Below are 24144 nucleotides of genomic sequence, written 5' to 3'. Positions count from 1 at the left end.
ACCTTGACTCATCAGTAAAAAGAATTGTCCGCCAACGCTGTCTTGTCCAGTTTATGTGTCCAAGGACCCATTGCTCTCTATTATTGCGATGTCGGCGCGTCAAAACCGAACCGACGGATTTTGCAAACAAAACGAGTTTTACAAGCTACTAAATGTATGTAAGTGTGTACATCTAAGTGGTACCCTTGAACAACTGGCACATACTTTGCGAAAGTTTCTTTTTTGGTTCAGTAGGACAAAAACTCAGTTAAGTTTTTGTGCACCTGCTATATATTGGTTGAGTTTTTCAACGGAGGTTCAAAGGAGGCATAGAGTCAATGGGGGCATGTGGTAACACATTCAAGATACAATAAAGAGCTGGTTTAACTTGGTGATGCTCCCCGAACAGGTTTTGGACATAGAGAAAATATTTCTTGTTGATATCTCTTGAAGTTTTAGTTATGTCCCGGCCAAAGTCCACAGTGCACATTTACCTAATGAGATTTTTCTACCTACAAAGTTTCATGTTGATATCTCTTATAGTTTAAAGATCCTGTAACTCAATTTTTTTATGGTTTTATATCATAAATAGTTTCAGTTTCAGTTTTTATTAAACCAAGGCATATAAAATAATAATAATAATAATAATAATTGGATAGATTATAAATAATAAGTTATGGAAATTAGTATCTTAACTTCCTATGCACTCTCAATGTACAAAACCCTGTAGAGAGCTATATAAATTTCTGTTTAAAATCAGTTTAAAGGTTTTAGCGCTTTATGCAACTGGTTATTACAAACAAACGAACAGAAAAATAACAGTCAAAAATCACTACTATCACAATAAAGGAATACAATTATGACTAACTAAATAAACAAATCAAAGGGCTGCAAGCTCTGTGGTATTTTCTGATTTTGCAATCTTAATCATACTGATCAGCACATTTGTCACACAAATAAGTTTTTTGGGGTAGACATTTGAGGTCCCATTTGTCTCATGTGGGACAAATGCGACCGCATCGGTCTTAAGTAAGACAAATGTGCTCCGAGGCAAATGTGCTCCTACAAAGCACCGTATCTCTGTCGGCACTAACCGGGATGATCCGGGGCATGATATAGCTGGTAGAGCTACGATAGAGCCCCGGTGAATGCTGGCAGAGCCCCGGTGAATGCCGGCAGATTCCCGGTGAATGCTGGAAGAGCCCCGGAGGATGCCGGCAGAGTTCCGGAAGATGACGATGGAGCTACGGTTGATCCCGGTAGAGTCCCGGCAAAGCACGATTCATTTCAAAAGAATCACGACAATTTGCGATGATTTCACTTGTTTGTACTAAAACCTTTCCCATTTCCATTTTGTAATATTAAATAATTATGTATCAATATAATCATTTTCGCGCGTTTTCAATCCACCGGGGTTCTACCGGGACTCTGCCTGGATCGTCCTGGGCTCTGCCTGGGTCAACCGGGGCTCTTCCGGCGTTATCCGGGAACGACCGGGGAAGCACCGGCATGAACCGTAGCTTCACCTTGGCTCTGCCTAGATGGCTTGGAACGCATCCTGGGTGGTTAGTTGGGAATTATGGTAGTGCTGCCGGGGTAAGTGTTACCGCAACAATAATTTCACCCCTGATCGTCCCGGATCATCCCAGTAACTTACCGGAGTGGTCCTGGGCTCTGCTGGGAGTGATTAAGACCTCAGCTTTACATCCCGGCAGAGCCCCGGTTGACGTCCGGGGTGATCCGAGAACGACCGTGGTACGACCGGGAACAACTTGAGTACATCCGTAACTCTGCCGGCAACGTCCGGGATGATCCGGGAACATCCGGCATTCGACCCCGGATGGAATAAAATATTTAATATCAACGGGGTGGTCCGGGAAGGTTCGGGGAAGTATAGCTTTGCCGGCTACATCCTTAGCTCTGCCGGGAACGACCGGGGTGGTTACACCGGGGAAGCACCGTAGCTCTGCCGGCACAAACCGGGATGATCCGGGGCATTATATAGCTGGTAGAGCTACGGTAGAGCCCCGGTGAATGCTGGCAGAGCCCCGGTGAAGGCCGGCAGAGCCCTGGTGAATGCCGGCAGAGCCCCGGAAGATGACGATGGAGCTACGGTTGATCCCCGGCAAAGCCCGGTTCATTTAAAAAGTATTACGACTTTTTGCGATGATTTCACTTGTTTGTATTAAAACCCTTCCCATTTCCATTTTATCCAGTCTTGCATAAGGATTTTTAAGAAAATCATCATGAATTACTGTTCTGAAACAATAGATATAATATTAAATTAAGATTATGTATCAATGTAATCATTTTCACGCGTTTTCAATCCACCAGGGTTCTACCGGGACTCTGCCTGGCTCGTCCTGGGCTCTGCCTGGGTCGACAGGGGCTCTGCCTGGGTCAACCGGGGCTCTTCCGGCGTCATCCGGGAACGACCGGGGAAGCACCGGGTAGTGTGACCGCAACAATAATTTCACCCGGATCCTCCCGGATCATCCCAATAACTTACGAGGTGGTCATGGGCTCTGCCGGGGGTACGTGAGAGGGCACAAGAGAGGGAAATGCACATATTATTTTTTTTTCTTACTGATTTCTGTTACAGAAAAATAATGAAATTGCGATAAAACAGTTATAATTTATGAAACTAGTAAGTTACGGGTGTATTACTGTGGCTGGAACGACATCTTAGGATGTTTCTGCTAAAAATCTTCTCTGCCTTACGGCCTCGACATTTTGTGTTGCAAAAAATTCCCGAGATATCGCAAAAGCCAGTGTTATACCCCGTAACTAACTCTTTTCATATACTATAACTATTACATATTACTGAAACTTTTTTATGTTGTTTGTTTTGTTTTAATATGTTTAATATGCATTTATTATGGTAAAGTCTACTGCAGTATAAACCTTTTAAAAAAAACATGTAAGAATTAATACTTAAAATTCATCCGGATTAAAATCAATAAATGTGATTTCAATGCACTACAACACAACAATCGGAACGTTTTCGGCTATTATCTATAGTATGTACAGATTCACTATAATTATACTCGTCGAGGGAAAAATGGTTCTGGGAATTGGCCAGTGAGTTTCAAAGTCGCAATGGGCCTTTTAGCTTGTGTGACTTAATCCATAATCAGCACGGACAAAACCGAAGTGGGATCGAATATGTAAATGAGTGCTATAAGTAATAGAATGAGCATCGAAACACGAGTGTTTTGATGTTCTTTCTCTTATATATCATAGTCAAACATAAAAACACGTTCCCTGTTGTTACAATATGAAACCCCAGAAAAAAGTAACCAATGAACGAGCATCTGAATATGATATTTCTGTCGCGTTCCCTTTCTCTGCCGTCACAATAAGTAAACCCCAGTAAAAATGAGCCACTCAATTGGCATGCTCTGGAGTGCGCACAGCGTACACTCCAGCGTCCGCTATAACTTCCGCCTGCGAGCGAGACGCGGATTTAGGCTTATATATATGTAAAACAGGTCAGTTAAGATCGATCATTGAAGATTTTTATGAGTGGGTCTTACATGAAACAGATACTTCCCGATATGCTTTTGTGGCATAACCTATATTTTTTAAAGCAATGCGATTTCTCACTTTCCCTATTTCTCGACTTAAATCAGCAATTTCGAAGCTTTCGAAGGTTATACAAAGCTAAGAAGAATGATGTAAGAGTCACTCTGGTTGGATGATAAACTAATGTTTGTGCAAATCCTTTTGACTCTTAAAAGAGTAACTATCATATATCTAGGGAGAACTCCTTCGTTATGAAATTATTGACACTGAAATTGCCTGCTTGGATAATCTGAAAAACAAGTCGTCAGGTTGCTTGTGAGGTTGCTTGAAATGTTGTTCCCATTTCTGGTCACAAGACGATTTGTTTGAAAGACTATTATTATTATTATTATTATTAAATAAATAAATAGTGTCCTCTATTAAAGATATTTTTCAACATCACGTGAAAATCCTTTGAAACAGTTATACATTTGGGAAACGTGTGTCATATACATGTATTTCAAAGAACCTGTACAAAATGCACGTCCAAATCGTAGCAACAAATTTTCCTCATAAATGATCGGAAAAGATGTTGAATGAATTTTCCTTTGAAACAGTGCAAAACAGTTATAAGTTATATATATAAAATCTATAAGCATATATTGTAGGGTCTACTACCAGTTCTATATCAAGAATGTTGACGAATGTTGACCCTCAAGAGACCCAAAGCTATCTTAAGTTGGGTCTTCACATAAACTTAATTTAAAGCAAGTTTCGGTGAAACACTATATGTACTTATTGACCAGAAATTGCTTTTCTATTTTTAGTAACAATAACCTTGAACTCAGTCCTATGACAAAGGAGATCTTTACAAAATGTTACTATACGCCAAGATTCACTGAAATATAATTTTCCAAAAGTTATTGACATATTTTTAGTAAGTGACCCTGACCTTAAGGGGCCGCAATAATAAGCGAGATCTTCATTAAGCTTACTATACACCACATTGCATTGAAATATCTCATTCCAAACTCTAGTAATTGACCGGAAACTGATTTTCTATTTATATTAACAATGACCTTGATCCTATGGGACTCAAAAGCCATCCCAAAAGAGGTCTTCATAAAAGCTTACTATGCACCAAGTTTCAATGAAATATTCCATTTTAAACTCTAGTTATTGAACCAAACACCAATTTTCTATGACCCTAGCTGTCCCAAAAGCCATTCCAAGCGAGGTCTTTACAAAAGCCTGCTTTACCAAGTTTCAATGAAATATCTTATTCTAAACTCTAGTTATTGACAAGAAACATATTTTCTATTTTTTAAGTAACAGTGACCTTGAACTTGACCCTAAAAGGCCTAAAAGCGATAAAAAAAACAAGGTATATACATAAGTTTGCTATACACCAAGTTTAATTGAAATATGAAATATTTAATTTCTTACTCTAGTTATTGGTTGGAAACAGATTTCCTATTTTTAGTAACAGTGACCTTGAACTTGACTTTACAGGACCAAAAACAGGCAGATGAGCTGACAGTCGTGCACCAAACTAGATGGTTTCTGTTCAATAGTTATATTAACTTTGGTACATGTAGTATAGTAATTGTGATTAAAAGGATATTTCGTTATATAACATTATATGGAAAAAATAAAGGGCCATAATTAGGTCAAATATTATTCAATCACAAAACCCCAACAATATGCGCTAGGGCACTTCATGACAAAGCTTCTGTGGAAGTTTGAACAAAATCCCTTGAGAAAGGTAAGAGAAGCACATAAAAAATGTTCAATCTATAGTACACAGTTTTAATTTATTCTCCCAAGCAACCGTACTATTAGTTAGCAAGCAACCGTACAGTTAGGAAACAACACCAATGATGATTTATTTGTCATTTTTTCAAAAACCACTGTGTGCACACTAGATATTGTTTAATTTTCTTAAGCTCCAAGATTATTCTCCAAAGTGTCAAGCGAATTTGCTAGTATATTATATGCAAAGCTCGAAATGGTGTTTGAAGTCAACGATTGTGACATTTTTTGAGGAATCGGAGTGAGAAGTATTTTTTCGGAAAATATAGGTTTTACCGTAGGGCTTAGACCAGTAAAATCTCTTTTATGCAACTCCTAGTTATTAAAGTAATAATTCCTCCATGACTGGTCTTTATTGAACTTATTTATCAATTTTCAGTTCAAAATCAGCGATTTTTCTAGCTTGCAAGCGGAAGTGTCAGCGGGCAAGGAGTGTATGCTGTCGTGCGGGTAATTAATACCTGCACTCCAGTTAACGCACTGTACATGTATATGTATACAATTCTGACACATTTTCAACAGAAAGGTCCCCAAACTATGATACAAATATTCATAAACAATGTTAAACATATTTAGTGGGTTTTTTGTTGTTGTTTTTTTAAACTTTATGATAGAAATTAGTTTAAAAATGTAACCTGACAATTTATGGGAGAAAACTAGAATATGTAGTATAAGTAGTATAATCATGACATGCCATTAATGAAATACAAGAAATACTTACTATTTTATACTTTATTAGTACCCGGAGGGGCCCTTGTCCATCAGTGCATCAAAACCCTATAAGCACTGAAAATATTTTTATAAATATTGAAATACGGATAGATGGCAGTCTGGAGATTGTGCACGTTTTTTTCATTCTTTCAATGTCGAAAACTTTGGTTGCTATGACAACAAATAGAATATAACTAACAAAACTGGATCCTGTGATAACGAACAAAGTACTGAAAATATTTTATGAATGTAGATTATGCACATTTTTTTCTTCCAATGTTGAAAATTTGGTTGCTATGGCAACAAATTGGATTAAAATATAGCAAATATGACAATGTGTCTTGAATGTGATAATTGAAAAAGTACTGAAAATCTTTTCACTATAACTTCTTTATTTCTTAACCAGGTACGTATATTAACGTTAATATACGTACCTGTTCTTAACGTATTTTCAAACGTGAAATATATGTTTCTGATCATCAACCACAAGGTTCCGAACTCTAGCACCAAAAATTATCAGAATTACCCCTCTTGAACTGAGAATTTTCACGAAAAAATGCCTGTTTATATATAACTTGTATCATAGTTTGGGAACCTTTCTGTTGAAAATGTCTAAGCGTTAAATCGTACATACATTAACATGCACAGTGCTTTAACTGGAGTGCAGGTATTAGTTACCCGCACTCCAGAACATGCCCATTGATTGGTTCATTTTGCCGGCGTTTACTTATTGTGACGGCAGAGAAAGGGAAAGTGATGGAAATATCATATTCAGATGCTCGTTGATTGGTTACTTTCTTTCTGGGGTTTCATATTATAACAACAGGGAATGTGTTTTTATGTTTGACTATGATACAAAAGAGAAAGAACATCGAAACACTAGACCATCTGATTAATACTCGGGGGCTACGCCCCCTCCTACAAATCAGATAGTCTCGTGTTTCGAAGCTTTTTCTATTACTTCTTTATCTTTTAATGTATCTACTTCAAAGATATATTTCTTATCACCACCCACATCATATGTGGCAAGGTTCATAATTCTAGCAACTATATTAGTAGAACTTAGAATTTTCATGAAAAAATGTTGTTTGTTTTCTACAACTTCTTAAGGTGTCTCTTTCAGACTTCAATTTTATGTTCCTTATTATCACTAAATTATGTGTGAGAATATTCAATACTCTTCCTTGGATATTTCCAGTATGAATTTAGATTTTTTCTAGAAATTATTATTTTTACTCAAACTTCTTCACTCGTTATATGATTTACTTCCACATCATAATAATATGACGAGGTTTTTAAATCTAGTGTCCAAATTTCCAATATTATCTCCCCCTCAAACTTTGAATTTTCCTTCTTTATTCTATAAGTTTCTTATTTCTTCGTGGAATTACTTCAAATGTCTAATATATGTTCATAATCAACAACTACATCATATTTGATTAGCTTTATAAGTCTAGCGTCGGTTTCCACGATTATCTTTATTTTGAATTTGGAAATAATTTCTGTCTGTCAGTCCGTCCCTGAAAGCTGTTTCCTGAGATCACTTTTTAAAGAATTTGGAACTTTTCAAACAAATTTAAATTTAAATGGAGAAAAGTTGAAACATAAGTTATATATGGCCCTTCAGAATGTTTCTGGGGTTCTAACCAGTAGGGGACTTTTGTATTGCTTGCACTACTTTGATAATAAATTGCTTGTTTATTTTAGTTGACATGACATCTCCAATCAAGATAGAAAGTCCTTCTGTTCGATATTCGACAGACTTCATCGAGGCAGATTATATTTACACGAATACACAAGTGCGTCAAGATGCTAAAGGGACTTACATAGCAACACCAACAAATACAAAATATACTTTCAAAACTCAAAGAAAGGTAATTCCTTTGTCATTGCACACTCTTATAAATTATCTCAAATTCTTAACAAGAACACCGCAAGGCGGGGCATTATATGCCCGAAAAGTGTGAATGAATAAAAAAAAATTGTGACTTCTGTAAAACAGCAATCTTTCATTGTACCCATTTATAAAGGAAATACAATGTATACATAAATTAATTGATACATAAACATATTAAAATAAAGTATTACCTCCTTCAAAGCAATCCTCCTTTATAGCTGAAGACCCCAATATAGATATGGATCTTTTATTCAATATAGGCAATCATCCTATGAAGTTTGAACACTGTAAGCCAAATGGAACTTGTGTAATGCTCCAGAAACCACAATTTTCAGTGTTAAGGTCATTGTGACCCTGACCTTTGACCTTATGACCCTAAAATCAATAGGGGTCATGTACTGGACATGGCTGTTCATCCTATAAAATTTTACTGCTGTATGTTTGTTAATGCTTAAGTTATTGAGCGAAAACCGTTTTCAGTTTTAAGGTAATAGTGACCTTGACCTTTGAACTTGCGACCCAAAAATATATGGGGGTCTTCTACTCAATATGGACAACCATCCTATGAAGTTTGAATATTGTGGGCCAAATGGAACTTAAGTTATCTCGGAAACCAAATTGCAAACGGACGGACGTACAGACAGACGGACGGGCGCCAGGGGGTATAACATAATGTGTCCGAAGAGACCACAGATATCGTTCTCATCATTTTATAATCTATTTACAGAGAAATAGATAATAACAGATAAAAGCAAGTATACTGCACTATTCTTAGATAAACAATTTTCGGAATATTATTACATAGGCACACGCCTGGATTTGAACAATTTAAATCTAATATTGCTAAAACCAATATAGTAAATATCTAATACACATTTATTTTTGTTTGTTGTTTAGACACAGAACAAGGTCTATCTAATAAATGATATACACACGCACGCACGCACACGCACGCACGCACGCACGTACGTACACACACACACACACACACACACACACACACACACACACACACACACAAGAAAAGTATTTGCCGGAAAGATTTGCATCTTATTAAATAAGTTAACTCATGGAATGTGTTTTTGTTTTATTATATGTATATACTTGTATATATCAGGTTCCTAAACTCGGTGTTATGTTAGTGGGTCTTGGCGGAAATAATGGAAGTACGGTTACAGCGGCCATTTTGGCAAATAAACATAAGATGTCTTGGCCAACAAAAGAAGGTGTAAGGCATGCCAACTACTTAGGTAAGAGAAAAACCTAAACTTGTATCGAAGCATTGGATTGTTAAATTTCTTGGTTTACTTATACACTTATACGACTATAACCCCAGCAAAGCTATTCAAAAAGTGTCTTCTTATGTAAGTAGGAAGACACTTTTATATAACTGTTACTTAGGTGTTCTGCTTGGGTCAGTTAAATGACACCTATTGACATGCAAGATTTTTTTTCTCTAAAAGTCGTGTCGACCTTCTCAGGGCTGGGAATCAAAACTGCGTCGTATCCTACAAAATGTAAACAAACGCCGCCATCTTGGAACGAAAAACGTATGTTTTTGTTTATAACTTTTTTTGTTGGAAATGACTGAAAACCAGATATATGTATTAACACGCTACACTATTTTCCGCTTCGTTCGGTATATGTTGCTTGCACGACTATTTTGTAAAACAAAAGTTATAGCGAACTTGTAACTCGAAGCGGGGCAGAATTTTTATGAAAATGTGTGGATACGACGCAGTTCATATTGCTTTATCTATCGTTTTGTCCTTCAAATCAATTATATATTTGTTTCAGAGTTCACCATAAACTTCGAAATATAATTTTGCATCATTTACTTAAATTTCATTAAAAAGAGATGTTCATTTTCAAAGAAAATAATGATTTTTACGAAATGATACGACGCAGTTGAAAATAAAATATGATACGACGCAGTTGTATTTTTGGCAGTCTTTTCAACAGGGATAATTTTGGCAGTATATTTCTATTTTATGGAATAATCACTTGCGCTAGATAAAAACCCCAGATCATTTGAGGTGTGTAGCAATTTTCTGTTGCTTTTGATTATTTAGAATACATTGTGTCATGTCCAATATAACATTTAATTTGAAAGTTTACATTGCGGAAGCTACTTTTTAGTTAATCATGCAATCGCAACTACTCGGCCCTTTCCGTCAGTCTTCGGATAAGGACCTCGAGCACAATAGTATGAATACACAGAACGGATGCGGTATTTCGGTCTAACCTACGCTAAGAAACTAAACATGTAAACAAATAGTAATTTAATGCTTGGAGTTGTTGACAAGTTTATTTTCAATATACATGTATGTAGTAAAAGTCCACATAAAATAAGTGAATTCATAGGTACAATAGCAAATAATACATTATTTATATATTTATTATAATGGTTGTAGAAACCGAAAGTACAAAAAACCAAACTGTTGACATTTAGTCGGATTTGTTTAAAATTGAACATCAGTGGGCATACTTAAATTGCAAATTGTTGTCAGACATATTTTCAAGCATAAGAGTACCGGGACACACATTAGATGTCAAATGTATACATTCGTTTTACATTATCTCTGTTTCTGTTTACATCTGAAACCACGTGGTAGAACTACTTTCAATCCGTATTGTTTCCGAGGTTATTATATATAATAGCCGAGGCAGTTCCGAATGGTTAATCATGAACATGTTACCTAATTGATCATAATATCTGAAATAATTTCTTATATTTTCCTATATGTTCAATAATATCCCTTATGTTTTTCGCAAAAAAATGTAGAAATCTATTAACTTAAATTCATTTCGGTTAGCTACGCTCTAAGTTAAATGTGGTTTTGAATGTTCTGGGAAATGACTGCTTTTTTGTGGTTTGTTTTCAAACTTTCACTCTACACATTAGGGGCGAGGACCTCAGGTGCACCTTTGTGCATTATTTCAGGCAAAATGGTGCACCTGCAGAGAACCATCGACATTTTGAAACTAGCTTGATAGGTTTTCCACACGAAATAATAAAAAGTCCCTGGTGTTTTCGAATTCATAGCAGTTCAGTTCAAGTAATTTGAATTCAGTAAACATAAACAGCCCGGCCTCGGTCGGACACACCTGTCGTTTTTTTTTTTTCAACAAAATTTGTTAACGTCACCTGTACAAATAAGCAGCTTTTATTACATGCTTTTCGGTGGTTTATAGAAATATATCAGTGATATAAAACTGGTAATTTCACTGTTTGAAACAGTGAAATTACCACTTTGATAATTTCACTGTTTTGAATTTAAGCCCCTTACGTTGTTTCAGTGAAATACCAGCGTGCACAGTACTGGGTACCAACTTAATGACGTGACGTCGTAAATGACGTCACGTTGTATTATTATTTGGCGCGCTTTTCATTCAGTATTAGATTTAATGTCTTTTTAAAACGTTTATTTGCATATAATAAAAAGAAAATTTGTTTAATTTAGTGTAAGATCGAAATATATTTCACCTTGTGAACACCAAAAGTTCATATTTCACTCGTGGCTGCGCCACTCGTGAAATATACCTTTTGGTGCTCACTCGGTGAAATATATTCCGATCTTACACTGAACTAAACAAATATCCTCTATTTTATTACCTACTGGCGTGAAGTTTTAAGATTATAAATATTTGAATTAATTATAAAGAGAATAACATTTAAATTTCTTATTTCGGTATGACTAGCAGAGAAATGTTCAATGTAAACAGGGGGTAATCCTCTGTGAAGTCATTTTCTGAAAACTTTTGTTTAAGTTTTCAGGCAATTCATTATCAAATAAAAATCACACTTGAGTATGAAGGTATGTTAAGATGCCATGTCTCTAGTCTGTTGAAAATTCGATGCGATAATCTGACCTAAATTTTCTGTTCAATATTGTGAAAACTTCTTCAATACTGTTGCCTATATCTGTATCAAACTTATCGGTGCACATCGTAAAAATCCTTTGCAAAACGGACACATTCTTTACAAAATAAGTTGTAGTTGTATCATATGTAACTCGATTTTGAAAATCTAAAGTTATTTAATGGAGAAGAATGATACTTAAGTGCAAATATAGAAAACACATAGACATTTCCTCATCGGCGATAAAGAAATGCAATACGACAAAAATCAGCGGTAAAGTTCCGCGGCGCTGAACATAAAATGACTAAACGGAACGCATAACCTACTTACAAAAATATATTGTAGCTTAACCATTTATAATATAATTCTAATAATTTAATGTTCAGTTTAAAATAGTCAAGCTCATCTGTTCTCACCGATAATTAAGAAAATGAATACAATAAAATCGGCATGTAAAAGACATAAGTTATAACGGAATTGATGGAAATTATTGCTAATTACAAGTAACAAAGGAGCTATCTACCGATAGCAGGAGACCTTTTCAAAATTTGTAATTCTTTCTCTTTTTTTAAAAAGGTCATTCCTGATAAATACAGGGTCCAGGAGAGGTTACACTGGAATATTGAATTTTTTATCAAAAATAGTAATCACTCCCATTTCGAACTCACAAGAACAATTTTAGAAGCATGCTAAGGCAACACTGGAACACGTAGTCATATGGGTGTGCGATCACGTGTTCCAATGTATATATTGCAGTTTGATACAGTTTTTCGGAATCTGTATAGATGCTTATGATAGGTACTAAAATGCGACCGAAAAATGCAGCCTTAATAGAATTGTATTACATTTCCATTTTTTATGGAACCAATGAGTGACCTCTGGTTTTGACTTAAGTTGTAAACAAGAAATATTGTAGGACGTTAGTTGCATACCTAGTACATAATTTGAATAGTTTAACCAATATGCAGCCTGCAATGATAATACAACTGCGTCGTATCATATTTTATTTTCAACTGCGTCGTATCATTTCGTAAAAATCATTATTTTCTTTGAAAATAAACATCTCTTTTTAATGAAATTTTAGTAAATGATGCAAAATTATATTTCGAAGTTTTATGGTGAACTCTGAAACAAATATATAATTGATTTGAAGGACAAAACGATAGATAAAGCAATATGAACTTGCGTCGTATCCACACATTTTCATAAAAATTCTGCCCCGCTTCGAGTTGCAAGTTCGCTATAACTTTTGTTTTACAAAATAGTTGTGCAAGCAACATATACCGAACGAAGCGGAAAATGGTGTAGCGTGTTAATACATATATCTGGTTTTCAGTCATTTCCAAAAAAAAGAGTTATAAACAAAAACGTACGTTTTTCTTTCCAAGATGGCGGCGTTTGTTTACATTTTGTAGGATACGACGCAGTTTTGATTCCCAGCCCTGCTTCTGTATTTTTATAGATAAAATAGCGAGATTTTGCATTCTCAAATTAAATAATTGGGTAATAGTGCTATCAAAAATTGAAAAAAAATTGTTTTCAAATTTAAGTTTTATGAGTAAATAATACTTACCCGACAATACTATATGGATTCCTTTCCGTTAATTACTCACTAATTCGCTTAATTATTTACACCGGAAGTAAACTCCTCAATTAACTCCCCTTACTTCCAACACGTTTTCAAATGAGGCGAGCAAATCGCCCAGAGAGGGGTACGGGGTAGGTTAGAATGGATAGTGTACTGTCGGGTAAGTATTATTTACTCATAAAACTTAAATTTGAAAACAAATTTTCAATTTTCATTTCGTAAATAAACTTACCCGACAGTACTAATACTACTAAATGGATTAAACCAGATTTAAAAGCAGTACTGAAAGGAAGTGGTAGTTAAGTTTCAAAAATATCTGTTTCATTCACTAATAAAACAAACTTGTTTATATATCAATTAAAATATAGACATAAAACACTTACCTGATGTATTTCCCAATATCCAGTATTACCACACCTTGTTACCGCTTGATCACTATAACTGCTAACCCACTAATTACAGTTGCACAACAATATATATACAAGTTCATCCAAACTGTACAAGAATAACCGCAAATACTCAAATTTACAAAACATCCAGTCGCAATTCGCCGAAAAAAAAACAATAAAAAGTTTGTACACACAACCTTGGTAAAATACAGTAACTTCTGTAACAACATTTACTTGAAATCCAAAACACTTGTATCTATGTTTTTGAGATAATGCTTAATGAAGGTGGTCTCTGAAGACCAATCTGCCGCATCCAAAGACGCACCTTTGAACAACTTATAGTTTGGTGACCTTTAATTTCTCCAGTAGATTTCTTATTCCTTTTGTAAGCACATTAAATAATATTAACTTACCATTTAGAAATAGTCTGACTTGTCACTGGATGATGAGGTTTAATTACACTTCAGAAATGTTTTAAGTTCATTTTTAGAGTCTTTAACTTTGTCCTTCGAAAAAGATGAAATGAAAATCTTTTTGACTGATGACTTGGTCTATCTTGTTTAGCCAAACCTGAACCTATAAAAGTAATCCCTTTCTTTTGAATGTTTATGTTACCTTCTCCCAAATACAATTAAGGCTTGAAGATCACTACATCGACGAAAACAGGAAATAGCTATTAAAACATAACTTCCATGTTATAAATTTCAAAGATGCGTTGTTCATCGGTTCAAATGGTGGCTTCTTCAGGCATTCTAAAACGAGAGCTAAATCCCATTCAGGAACTAATTTTCTGTAATAGGTGGACGTTCATTAAAAATGCCTCTAAGAAGCCGAATAATAAAGAGGTGTTTGACCAATCTGAATTAATTCCACAGGTAAAATTGATGATAGCATACACCTTTATTCTGTAATAGTCTTATATCTATTTTAACCCTTGGTCATAAAGGTAAGTTAAAAATTCAAAAGAAGCTGAAAACGTTCAATCTGTTGTCCACAACACCAATTATTAAATTTTCTCAATTTCTAAATTTGCAATTGTAATCTCTTCTGGTACCTTTTCGCCATGAGGCGACAAGTAAATTTCTTGTTGTTTCAGAAAATCCCTTTGATCTGAAGACTTTGTCGATAGAAGCCATGCAGCCAGCTTTGATCTGAAGACTTTGTCGATAGAAGCCATGCAGCCAACTTTGATCTGAAGACTTTGTCGATAGAAGCCATGCAGCCAACTTTGATCTGAAGACTTTGTCGATAGAAGCCATGCAGCCAACTTTGATCTGAAGACTTTGTCGATAGAAGCCATGCAGCCAGCTTTGATCTGAAGACTTTGTCGATAGAAGCCATGCAGCCAACTTTGATCTGAAGACTTTGTCGATAGAAGCCATGCAGCCAACTTTGATCTGAAGACTTTGTCGATAGAAGCATGAAGTCAGCTCTGATGTGAAGACTTTGTCGATAGAAGCCATGCAGCCAACTTTGATCTGAAGACTTTGTCGATAGAAGCCATGCAGCCAACTTTGATCTGAAGACTTTGTCGATAGAAGCCATGCAGCCAACTTTGATCTGAAGACTTTGTCGATAGAAGCCATGCAGCCAACTTTGATCTGAAGACTTTGTCGATAGAAGCCATGCAGCCAACTTTGATCTGAAGACTGTGTCGATAGAAGCCATGCAGCCAGCTTTGATCTGAAGACTTTGTCGATAGAAGCCATGCAGTCAGCTTTGATCTGAAGACTTTGTCGATAGAAGCCATGCAGTCAGCTTTTGATCTGAAGACTTTGTCGATAGAAGCCATGCAGCCAACTTTGATCTGAAGACTTTGTCGATAGAAGCCATGCAGCCAACTTTGATGTGAAGACTTTGTCGATAGAAGCCATGCAGCCAACTTTGATCTGAAGACTTTGTCGATAGAAGCCATGCAGCCAACTTTGATCTGAAGACTTTGTCGATAGAAGCCATGCAGCCAACTTTGATCTGAAGACTTTTGTCGATAGAAGCCATGCAGCCAGCTTTGATGTGAAGACTTTGTCGATGGAAGCCATGCATCCAACTTTGATCTGAAGACTTTGTCGATAGAAGCCATGCAGCCAACTTTGATGTGAAGACTTTGTCGATAGAAGCCATGCAGCCAACTTTGATCTGAAGACTTTGTCGATAGAAGCCATGCAGCCAGCTTTGATGTGAAGACTTTGTCGATAGAAGCCATGCAGCCAACTTTGATCTGAAGACTTTGTCGATAGAAGCCATGCAGCCAACTTTGATCTGAAGACTGTGTCGATAGAAGCCATGCAGCCAACTTTGACTCTGAAGATTCTGATGAAATATTTTCCCCTTGCATTGCGACAATAGATTCTGTGACACAGGGAGTTTTATTGGTTTTGCTATCAACAATTTCAGCAGCTGTGGAAACCAGAGCTGTCTTGGCCAATTTGGGGCTATCAAAATCAGTCTGCATTTGAATGGTTTCATATGGTTCAATACTTTCGGAATTAGCTGTATTTGCAGGAACGCATATGCGTACATGTTCTGCCATGCAATAGACAGGGCATCCAATGCAAACGCTTGGGGCTGTGGAAGCAATGAGCAAAACAGTGTTTCTATCATATGAACTGCTTTTAACACAATGTTGTGATTCAATGCCAGGTCCCATAACTCCCAAGTTAGCAGACAAAGTGTAGGGTGTCGATTTATATACGGACACACTGAAGTGTTGTCTGAACGTATCAACACATTCTTGTTTTTCAGGGCAGACAGAAAGTGACGGACCGTCTTCATTTCTAATACGGGGAAGTCAAAGACCGGGCCCGCGAAGCGGGTCCGGGCTTTGGCTTGCCCGGCTATAGACTACACGTAAATATTTAAAAGAAAATCAAATAAAAAACAATTAAAAAATATATATAATTCTATACCTTTCAATGAAATTTTCAGTGTCAGTTCTAGTCGGGCGCCGCCATTTACAATGTATGTCAATGATAATAGGCGGGGTATTCCGATAACGGAACAAATCTCAACTTTTCGGATTAGTGATAATCATCGAGTGTTCCGAGTAAAAACGGAAGCGGTGTATGTGATATCGAATGACACCTTTAAAACGGAAAGAATGAAAGGATTTTTTTTAACGACTTCCCCGTTCATAGGCTTTGCCTAATTTCATATTATGTTTATATGTTGTAACTTTTCCATCTGACCAAAGGCCTTGCACTGTAAAGTTTTTCATGTGACCGCCCCAGCCCCAAGTCCCACTCGCATCGGTGGTTACAGATAAATCTGTTTAACAGATGTTCCCATTAGAATGTTTTGATCCCGTAACTGACATCTTATACACGTGCCGGAAGTACGGTGAGTTAGTTGAAGAGTTAACTTCCGGTGTAAATAATTAAGCGAATTGTGAGAAATTAACGGAAAGGAATCCATATATAGTACCGTCGGGTAACTTTATTTACGAAAGGAAAATCCTATGAGAGCAATGTAATGAATCTTAGACAGAGACCTCCTATTATGCTCTGAAATAAGTGTGTGAAATGTCAACCCATTTCCTTCAGTAGTTTTGGATATACACGCAAACACATGTACTTAACCAAAGTGTGACGCCGACACCGACGTGAGTACAATAGCTCTTCCTATTCTTCAAATAGCCGAGCTAAAACAAAGATTTGGGCGATCTTAAATCTTTACAGGCCTCAAACAGGACACCATAGAAACCGACAGAGCGTTGAAGCGCAACTCGGGGAGTCAATTCAGTTTAAATAAATTGGATGGCCTTTACCATAACACGTGTTTCTTAGGAAATAGATCTTGATTTTGAGTCATCCGTCATATAAAGCACGGTATGGAGTTCAGTAATATAACCATGAAGACCGTTAGCCCGAGTGATTAATTACAAATATCTAAACGACATACCGCGCCATACGTATAGCACAGATTCCAACACGTCAAGAAAAAAATATTGTTGGACTGTATTTTTGGTGGTTAAATCTATTTTCGGCCATTGCGCCAATATCAACGGCCATTGCGTTAAGAATGCGAGAAAGGAAACTTTTGAGGTTCAAAACGTTATCCGCAAAACATGTTTAGTGTCTGTTTCAATGTATAACGACATAATCAATTTTAGTAAATACGGCAGCCATTTGAACATTGTTTGCTATTGAATGAATGTGAATTCTGTGTGCACGAAAATTACGTGCGAATACAATTTGCCTATACCTTGCAGGGCCTGAAGTTTATAGACCATGTAAATATTTTTCAACAAGAACATACATTATTTTCAATTAGATATATTTATTATTAAATGTGTTTATTACATGCGATTTATCTGTTCTTGGCACTAAATCTTTTCATTTATAATTCCGATACACTTACTCGTATTTTCTGCAAAAGTGTCTTCTCACAGACGTGAAGAAGACAGTTCACTAGGGCAAACAACAGTTATCGGTAAGGAAGAAAAACTCGTACTATATTCATTACTTAAGTCTTTCGATAATCAATGTAATACAAAACACTTTAAAATATAATGACCAACATTATACATAGTAAGCACTGACGACTTTTCCTATAGGAAAGCTTTTAGTATTCGGGTAATAACTTACACTTTGCCCTTCAATGTAATTTCATCACATACTCGGGGCAAATTAATGACAAAAATATCAAAATTAATTTATGTACTCCAATCACGCTAAAATGACATTTGTAAAAGTCCTAGCATGAATTTCTGTATAAATTCTATATATTTTGGGTTTGAAGAGTAAATATATTTATATATGTTGAACGAAATTTAGACGCCGACGTCAGAATCACCGAGCAGGTTTAAAACTAGTCATCTGACTTGAACAAACCCTAGAAGTTACAATAACAGATATTATGGATATACACTTAACAAATCTTATAAGTGTGCACGTATAAAAATCAAATTTTCTCAGATACTAATAAACATAGGTCTCGGAAATTTTAACCAAGTATAGTACAGATATGTGCAATGATGGGTATCGATTTTTATGTCAGGGCGATTCGTACTTACTGAGAAATAGCGATGTGTGCAATATTGCGCGAAAACCGAATTTCACATTTCTGTCAAATGTGTATTTATATTGGGTGCAAAAAGGTCTAAATCTCTTGATTTCACTAAAATACAAACATAAAACATAGGATCACCGATAGGGTATAATACTACAATGAATTCTAGGGCATTATGTCACTGTGATTTTAATATTTGCTTTATTGAATTTCAGTAAAGACTGGTTTATGTCGATCTCCGTAACGCGTTGTACCCAGTTGCTAAAAGCAATGCAAACACGATATTTTCATTAATATGAAAGTACCAAGAAAGTTTGTTTTTAGTTTTAAAGTAAAATCTTAGTCAGTATGTTTATTTGAGAAAATATTATGCAAATTTATTTTCAAAATGGGCGCCTGAAACGCAAATTCCCTTGCGTAAAACTTCTAGACGGCCATTTTTCTTTCAATTGCAAAAATTCTGCAATAAATTTATGTTTTTTGGATGTCTTTATTTTAATAGAATCCTTGATGGTCAATAATAACTTCATTTAGCGCCAACCTGTCACCCTCACGTGCACTTTGTTGTTTATGTCATGTCACGGATGAACGCACACAACAAAAATAACCGTTATTTCTGAATATAGCATTGTAAACATAAACCATTCAAACGATGAATTCCAAAATTTGGGTAAAAAATGTCAAGTAATAAAAAAGTTATTCACATTTAAAAACTGCACAGTTATAAGTTTTGTTAAGTGTAGTATGATTGAAAATACCTGAATCATTCATTTGACGCGTTCTTTAACGTTTCCAGAGTTTCAAGAGTTCACTGTGACACATATTGTGAAATCTTAACGCTCAAGTGGGTCAGGTTAGGAAACATCATTTTTGTGTCGCCTCTACGGAGTAGTGGCGACATATAGGGATCACTTCTCCGTCGTCCGTCTGTCTGTCTGTCTGTCGTCCGTCCGTCACAAAACTTGTCCGGACTACTCCTCATAAACTACTGGTGCAATTTCATCCTAACTTTACAGGAATGATCAGTACCAAGTCTAGTTGTGCATATTGTCAGCATTTTCCGGTTCAATGATTTTTGTCAGAGTTATGGCCCTTTAATAATTTTTATTTTTAAAGTTTGTTCGGACTACTTCTCTTATACCACTAATGCAATTTCAATGAAACTTTACATGATTGATCTGTAGCTTACGTCCTTGCGCATATTGCACGGGTTTTCCAGTTGAATGATTTTTGGCTGAGTTATGGCCCTTTGATAAAAAGGTGATTTTTTCTGTGTGTTGCCAGATACACAAAAGCTTGTCCGGACTACTCCTCATAAACTACTGGTGCAATTTCATCCAAACTTTACAGGAATGATCAGTACCAAGTCTAGTTGTGCATATTGTCAGCATTTTCCGGTTCAGTAATTTTTTTAAGAGTAATGGCCCTTTAGTAATTTTCATTTTTAAAGTTTGTCCGAACTACTTCTCTTATACCACTAATGCAATTTCATTGAAACTTTACAGGATTGATCTGTAGCTCAAGTCCTTGCGCATATTGCACGGGTTTTTCAGTTGAATGATTTTTGGCTGAGTTATGGCCCTTTGATAAAAAGGTGTTTTTCTCTGTGTGTTGCCAGATACACAAAAGCTTGTCCGTTCTACTCCACATAAACTACTGGTGCAATTTTATCCAAACTTTACAGGAATGATCAGTACCAAGTCTAGTTGTGCACTGTCCGTCCGTCTGTCTGTCTGTCTGTCACAAAACTTGTCCCAACATGAAATTGGCCAATATGAGGCGACACATGTAATCACTGATCGCTCTTGTATTCTTTATAAGGAGAAATGCTTGTTCCTGTGGCTGCCTAGTGTATTCATTTTGAGGACATTACAGATTTGAATGAAAAATTCAAATCGAAGAAATGAAAATTTTGCCTGTGTCTCCCTATAACGCGGGCGTCGACAGGTCTGGCAAAGGATATGCAAAATGATAATACTGTGATATAACAATTCGTAAAAAATGACCTATGTTTATATTTAAAATATTTTTTTCGATAAAGCAATTTATTGGTGAATATGTTTGCATTTCATTTCCTGCAAAATTCCCCAGTTCGTTATTTATTACCATAGCGGGACACGAAAAAAAAATCAATAAACAACAACTACACCCAACATTCGGAACTGTCTCGGCTATTATCTATAATAACCTCGGAAACAATACGGATTGAAAGTAGTTCTACCACGTGGTTTCAGATGTAAACAGAAACCGAGATAATGTAAAACGAATGTATATATTTGATATCTAATGTCTGTTCCGGTACTCTTATGCTTGAACATATGTCTGACAACAATTTGTAATTTAAATATGCCCACTGATGTTCAATTTTAAACAAATCCGACTTTATGTCAACAGATTGTTTTTTTGTACTTTCGGTTTCAACAGCCATAATAATAAATACATAAATAATGTATTGTTTTCTTTTGTACCTATGAATTCACTTATTTTAGGTGGACTTTTACTACATATATTAAAAAAAAATTGTCAACGACTCCCACCATTAAATTACTATTTGTTTACATGTTTTGTTTCTTAGCGTAGGTTTGACCGACATACTGCATCCGTTCTGTGTATCCATACTATTGTGTTCGAGGTCCTTATCCGAAGACTGACGGAAAGGGCCGAGTAGTTGCGATTGCTACACCAATCGGAACGTCTTCGGCTAAGATTGACGGAAAGGGCCGAAAAGTTGCGATTGCCCTTTCACAAAATCTCAATGCATTCTCCTTAAAGGGAGAAAAAATGCAGAAAACTACTAATTTCTACGAATTTGCTTGTATTTTCCAGGTTCGATCACTCAGGCAAGCACTGTATGTTTAGGCACAGGTCCAGAGGGAGAGATTTATGTTCCGCTCAAAGACATGCTTCCTATGGTTGACCCAAATGATATTGTTATTGACGGTTAGAAACTTTCATTTCTAATTATTTTCCAAAATCTTACTACATGAAGATAACATTATATGTTAATTTCAGATGATGTTGCTCATTAAACTTTGAAAATATGTCCAAACTCGCTTTACATTAGTTTATATTTCATCCATGGTCATCTTTATTTCAGGATGGGACATTTCATCATTGAACCTTGCAAAAGCTATGGAGCGTGCCAAGGTTCTAGACTACAGCCTTCAAGAACAGTTACGTCCTTATATGGAAAATATCAAACCACGCCCATCTGTTTACTTCCCAGAATTCATAGCAGCCAATCAGAGTGATCGGGCTGACAATGTACTCTCTGGAACAAAACAAGAATTACTGACAAAAATCAGACAAGATATAAGAAATTTTAAAGCAACAAGTGGCGTTGACAAGGTGATCATACTATGGACTGCTAACACTGAAAGATATAGTGAACTGATACCGGAAGTCAATGGTAACGCAGAAAATTTACTTAACAGCATTAAAGCGGACGAAAGTGAAATCTCACCTTCAACTTTGTTCGCAGTGGCTAGCATACTGGAAGGGGTAATGTTTTTAGCGCATTCTCTTAGTAGCCCGTTACTATAGCAAAAACATTAAGTTGAAATGTATTTTATCTTGCTAAGTGTGTCACTATCTTTTATCTTGTCTACTTTACAGCGTAGTACTGTTCACTAGGGGGTGTCATGTTTATCCGTTTAAACGGGTACGGTCGGTTTTTAGAGAAACCGGTAACCGAGGTTAGTATTTGGCTAAGGGGCGGAGAAGTTTTAAATTGATTGTAAGTTTTACCTTAGTTTTTTATGACAAGATATGACAATTGTTTGTATTCTAATTGTACTCAACCATGTATTTTTTCCGATCACGACCATTAACGGAAAATAGTTACTCCATATTCGGATATGCATTGTAATCATTTTGAGTACAACAAAATATTAAAAAAATTGGCATATCTTGACATAAAGAAACAAAATTAATGTTTAAGATCTAAGGATTTTATTAGTACGGTCGGTTAAACATTTAACACGGTTATTACGTCGCCGTTTTTAAAAACAGTTAGCATTTTTCTAACCGTAACACCCCTACTGTTCACGCCGTGGTGTACGGAAAAACGAGCGAACGACATTTCCGAGATAGTGCACGGCTAATTGTAAGTATTGTTTAAGTTGTAATTGTTCAAAAATCGATCAATGTAGTTCCATGTAGGAATGTTTAAGGCTTCCAATGATCTAAGCTGTTACAAAAAGAAAATTAAATTAAACCAACGAGAACCTTTCCCCTGACAAAGTGAACGACGATTTGTTGAATATTAATGCTTTACCCTTCGGAGTGTTTGAAAAAGTGTATCAAGAACAAGAAGTATCTTTAAAAAGATACTCGGCCGAAGTCGAACTTGTTAACTTGCATAGGATAAGCTACTACTAACCATGCTAACCGCAAACAGAACATTTTATTCGTCCTCAATAGTTTTATTTCAGTTCATTTTTATCCGCAATGTTTTTCCCCATTAATTGTTATCAAATATGATCTTAGATTTAAACAATATTACTTACATTATTTGATTTTAATCAAAATGGAATTTGATTTGAATAGGAATTTATTACAAAACAAAGATTGAGTAGATACTGTACACTATTTCCGCGGTGAATTTTGCAACTGTAAATTAGTCGAAAGTTCGTTTCAGTCGTCTTATGCCCGGTTCGAGAAGAGAATATAATGACTAGAACAGCTTAGAAGAATCAAAGTGCTGCAGCACTGAATGCGACGGACATGCAACCGGAGAGACATTAAGGCTTTTTTTTTAGAAAAAAAAAACACAAAAGATATAACAGAGAAAATTTGTTCCATACAAGTTCGAGATTTGTAGAGCAATATATTTTATGTGTCCCAATCTAATGTAATTCAGAGTTTCTAGTTATACAGAATGAAATTTATGCCTAAAAACTCTGGTCAAACTTGTAAATCAGTGTCCTTATCGATTTATTCCAAGGAATGATATGTAAATAGAAAAAAACTGTCAACGAAATATTTCTAAAATAAAACCATGCAAATTAACTTCAAGCATAATACATTATACATGTGAGAATGTTATTTAGAATTGCTTCGTGTTATATCATAGTGGGCATATAGACGATAAAATATAAGTCATTTGTATATTTATTTCTCTTGGATATGTCTCATTAAAAATATTTTTGGTTAAAATCATCAGCAATTAAAAGTGTATTTTTTAGATTTTTTTTATTTACAAGGTTAAGATGTAGAGGCCATAGCACATCGTTTTTTATTTTAATTTAAATGTCACTTAAGCTGTTCTTTTCAATTTCACACTAAATTCCATTTTCTTACAATTGTAAGTATTGCATGTAAGCAAAGTAAGTATCCGCTGGTTTATTACATGTATAATGTGTACACCTTAATCGCCTGCAGCAGAATCTATTTT

At 35.7% G+C, this 24144-nt stretch overlaps 1 protein-coding gene across 3 annotated transcripts in view; it reads left to right on the top strand.

Annotated features, from left to right (window-relative positions):
• The window catches only part of LOC132744807 (inositol-3-phosphate synthase 1-B-like), a 44991-nt gene that overhangs the window by 6022 nt on the left and 14825 nt on the right, over positions 1-24144 (top strand). For 2 of the 3 annotated variants that reach the window (XM_060733583.1, XM_060733585.1), the window contains 4 exons: positions 7714-7880; positions 9021-9153; positions 21576-21689; positions 21847-22250. In XM_060733583.1, the coding sequence (XP_060589566.1) occupies positions 7719-7880; positions 9021-9153; positions 21576-21689; positions 21847-22250 (813 nt within the window). In that variant the 5' untranslated portion in view covers positions 7714-7718. Of the gene's footprint in view, positions 1-7713; positions 7881-9020; positions 9154-13407; positions 13514-21575; positions 21690-21846; positions 22251-24144 lie in introns of those variants that run through there. The other variant, XM_060733586.1, reaches the window with a different exon arrangement.

The sequence above is a fragment of the Ruditapes philippinarum genome, unplaced genomic scaffold, assembly GCF_026571515.1.
Source record: "Ruditapes philippinarum isolate M1 unplaced genomic scaffold, ASM2657151v2 ctg1728_1_1_1_1, whole genome shotgun sequence".
NCBI classification, from domain to species: domain Eukaryota; kingdom Metazoa; phylum Mollusca; class Bivalvia; order Venerida; family Veneridae; genus Ruditapes; species Ruditapes philippinarum.
This window is presented reverse-complemented; position numbering and strand designations above follow the sequence as displayed.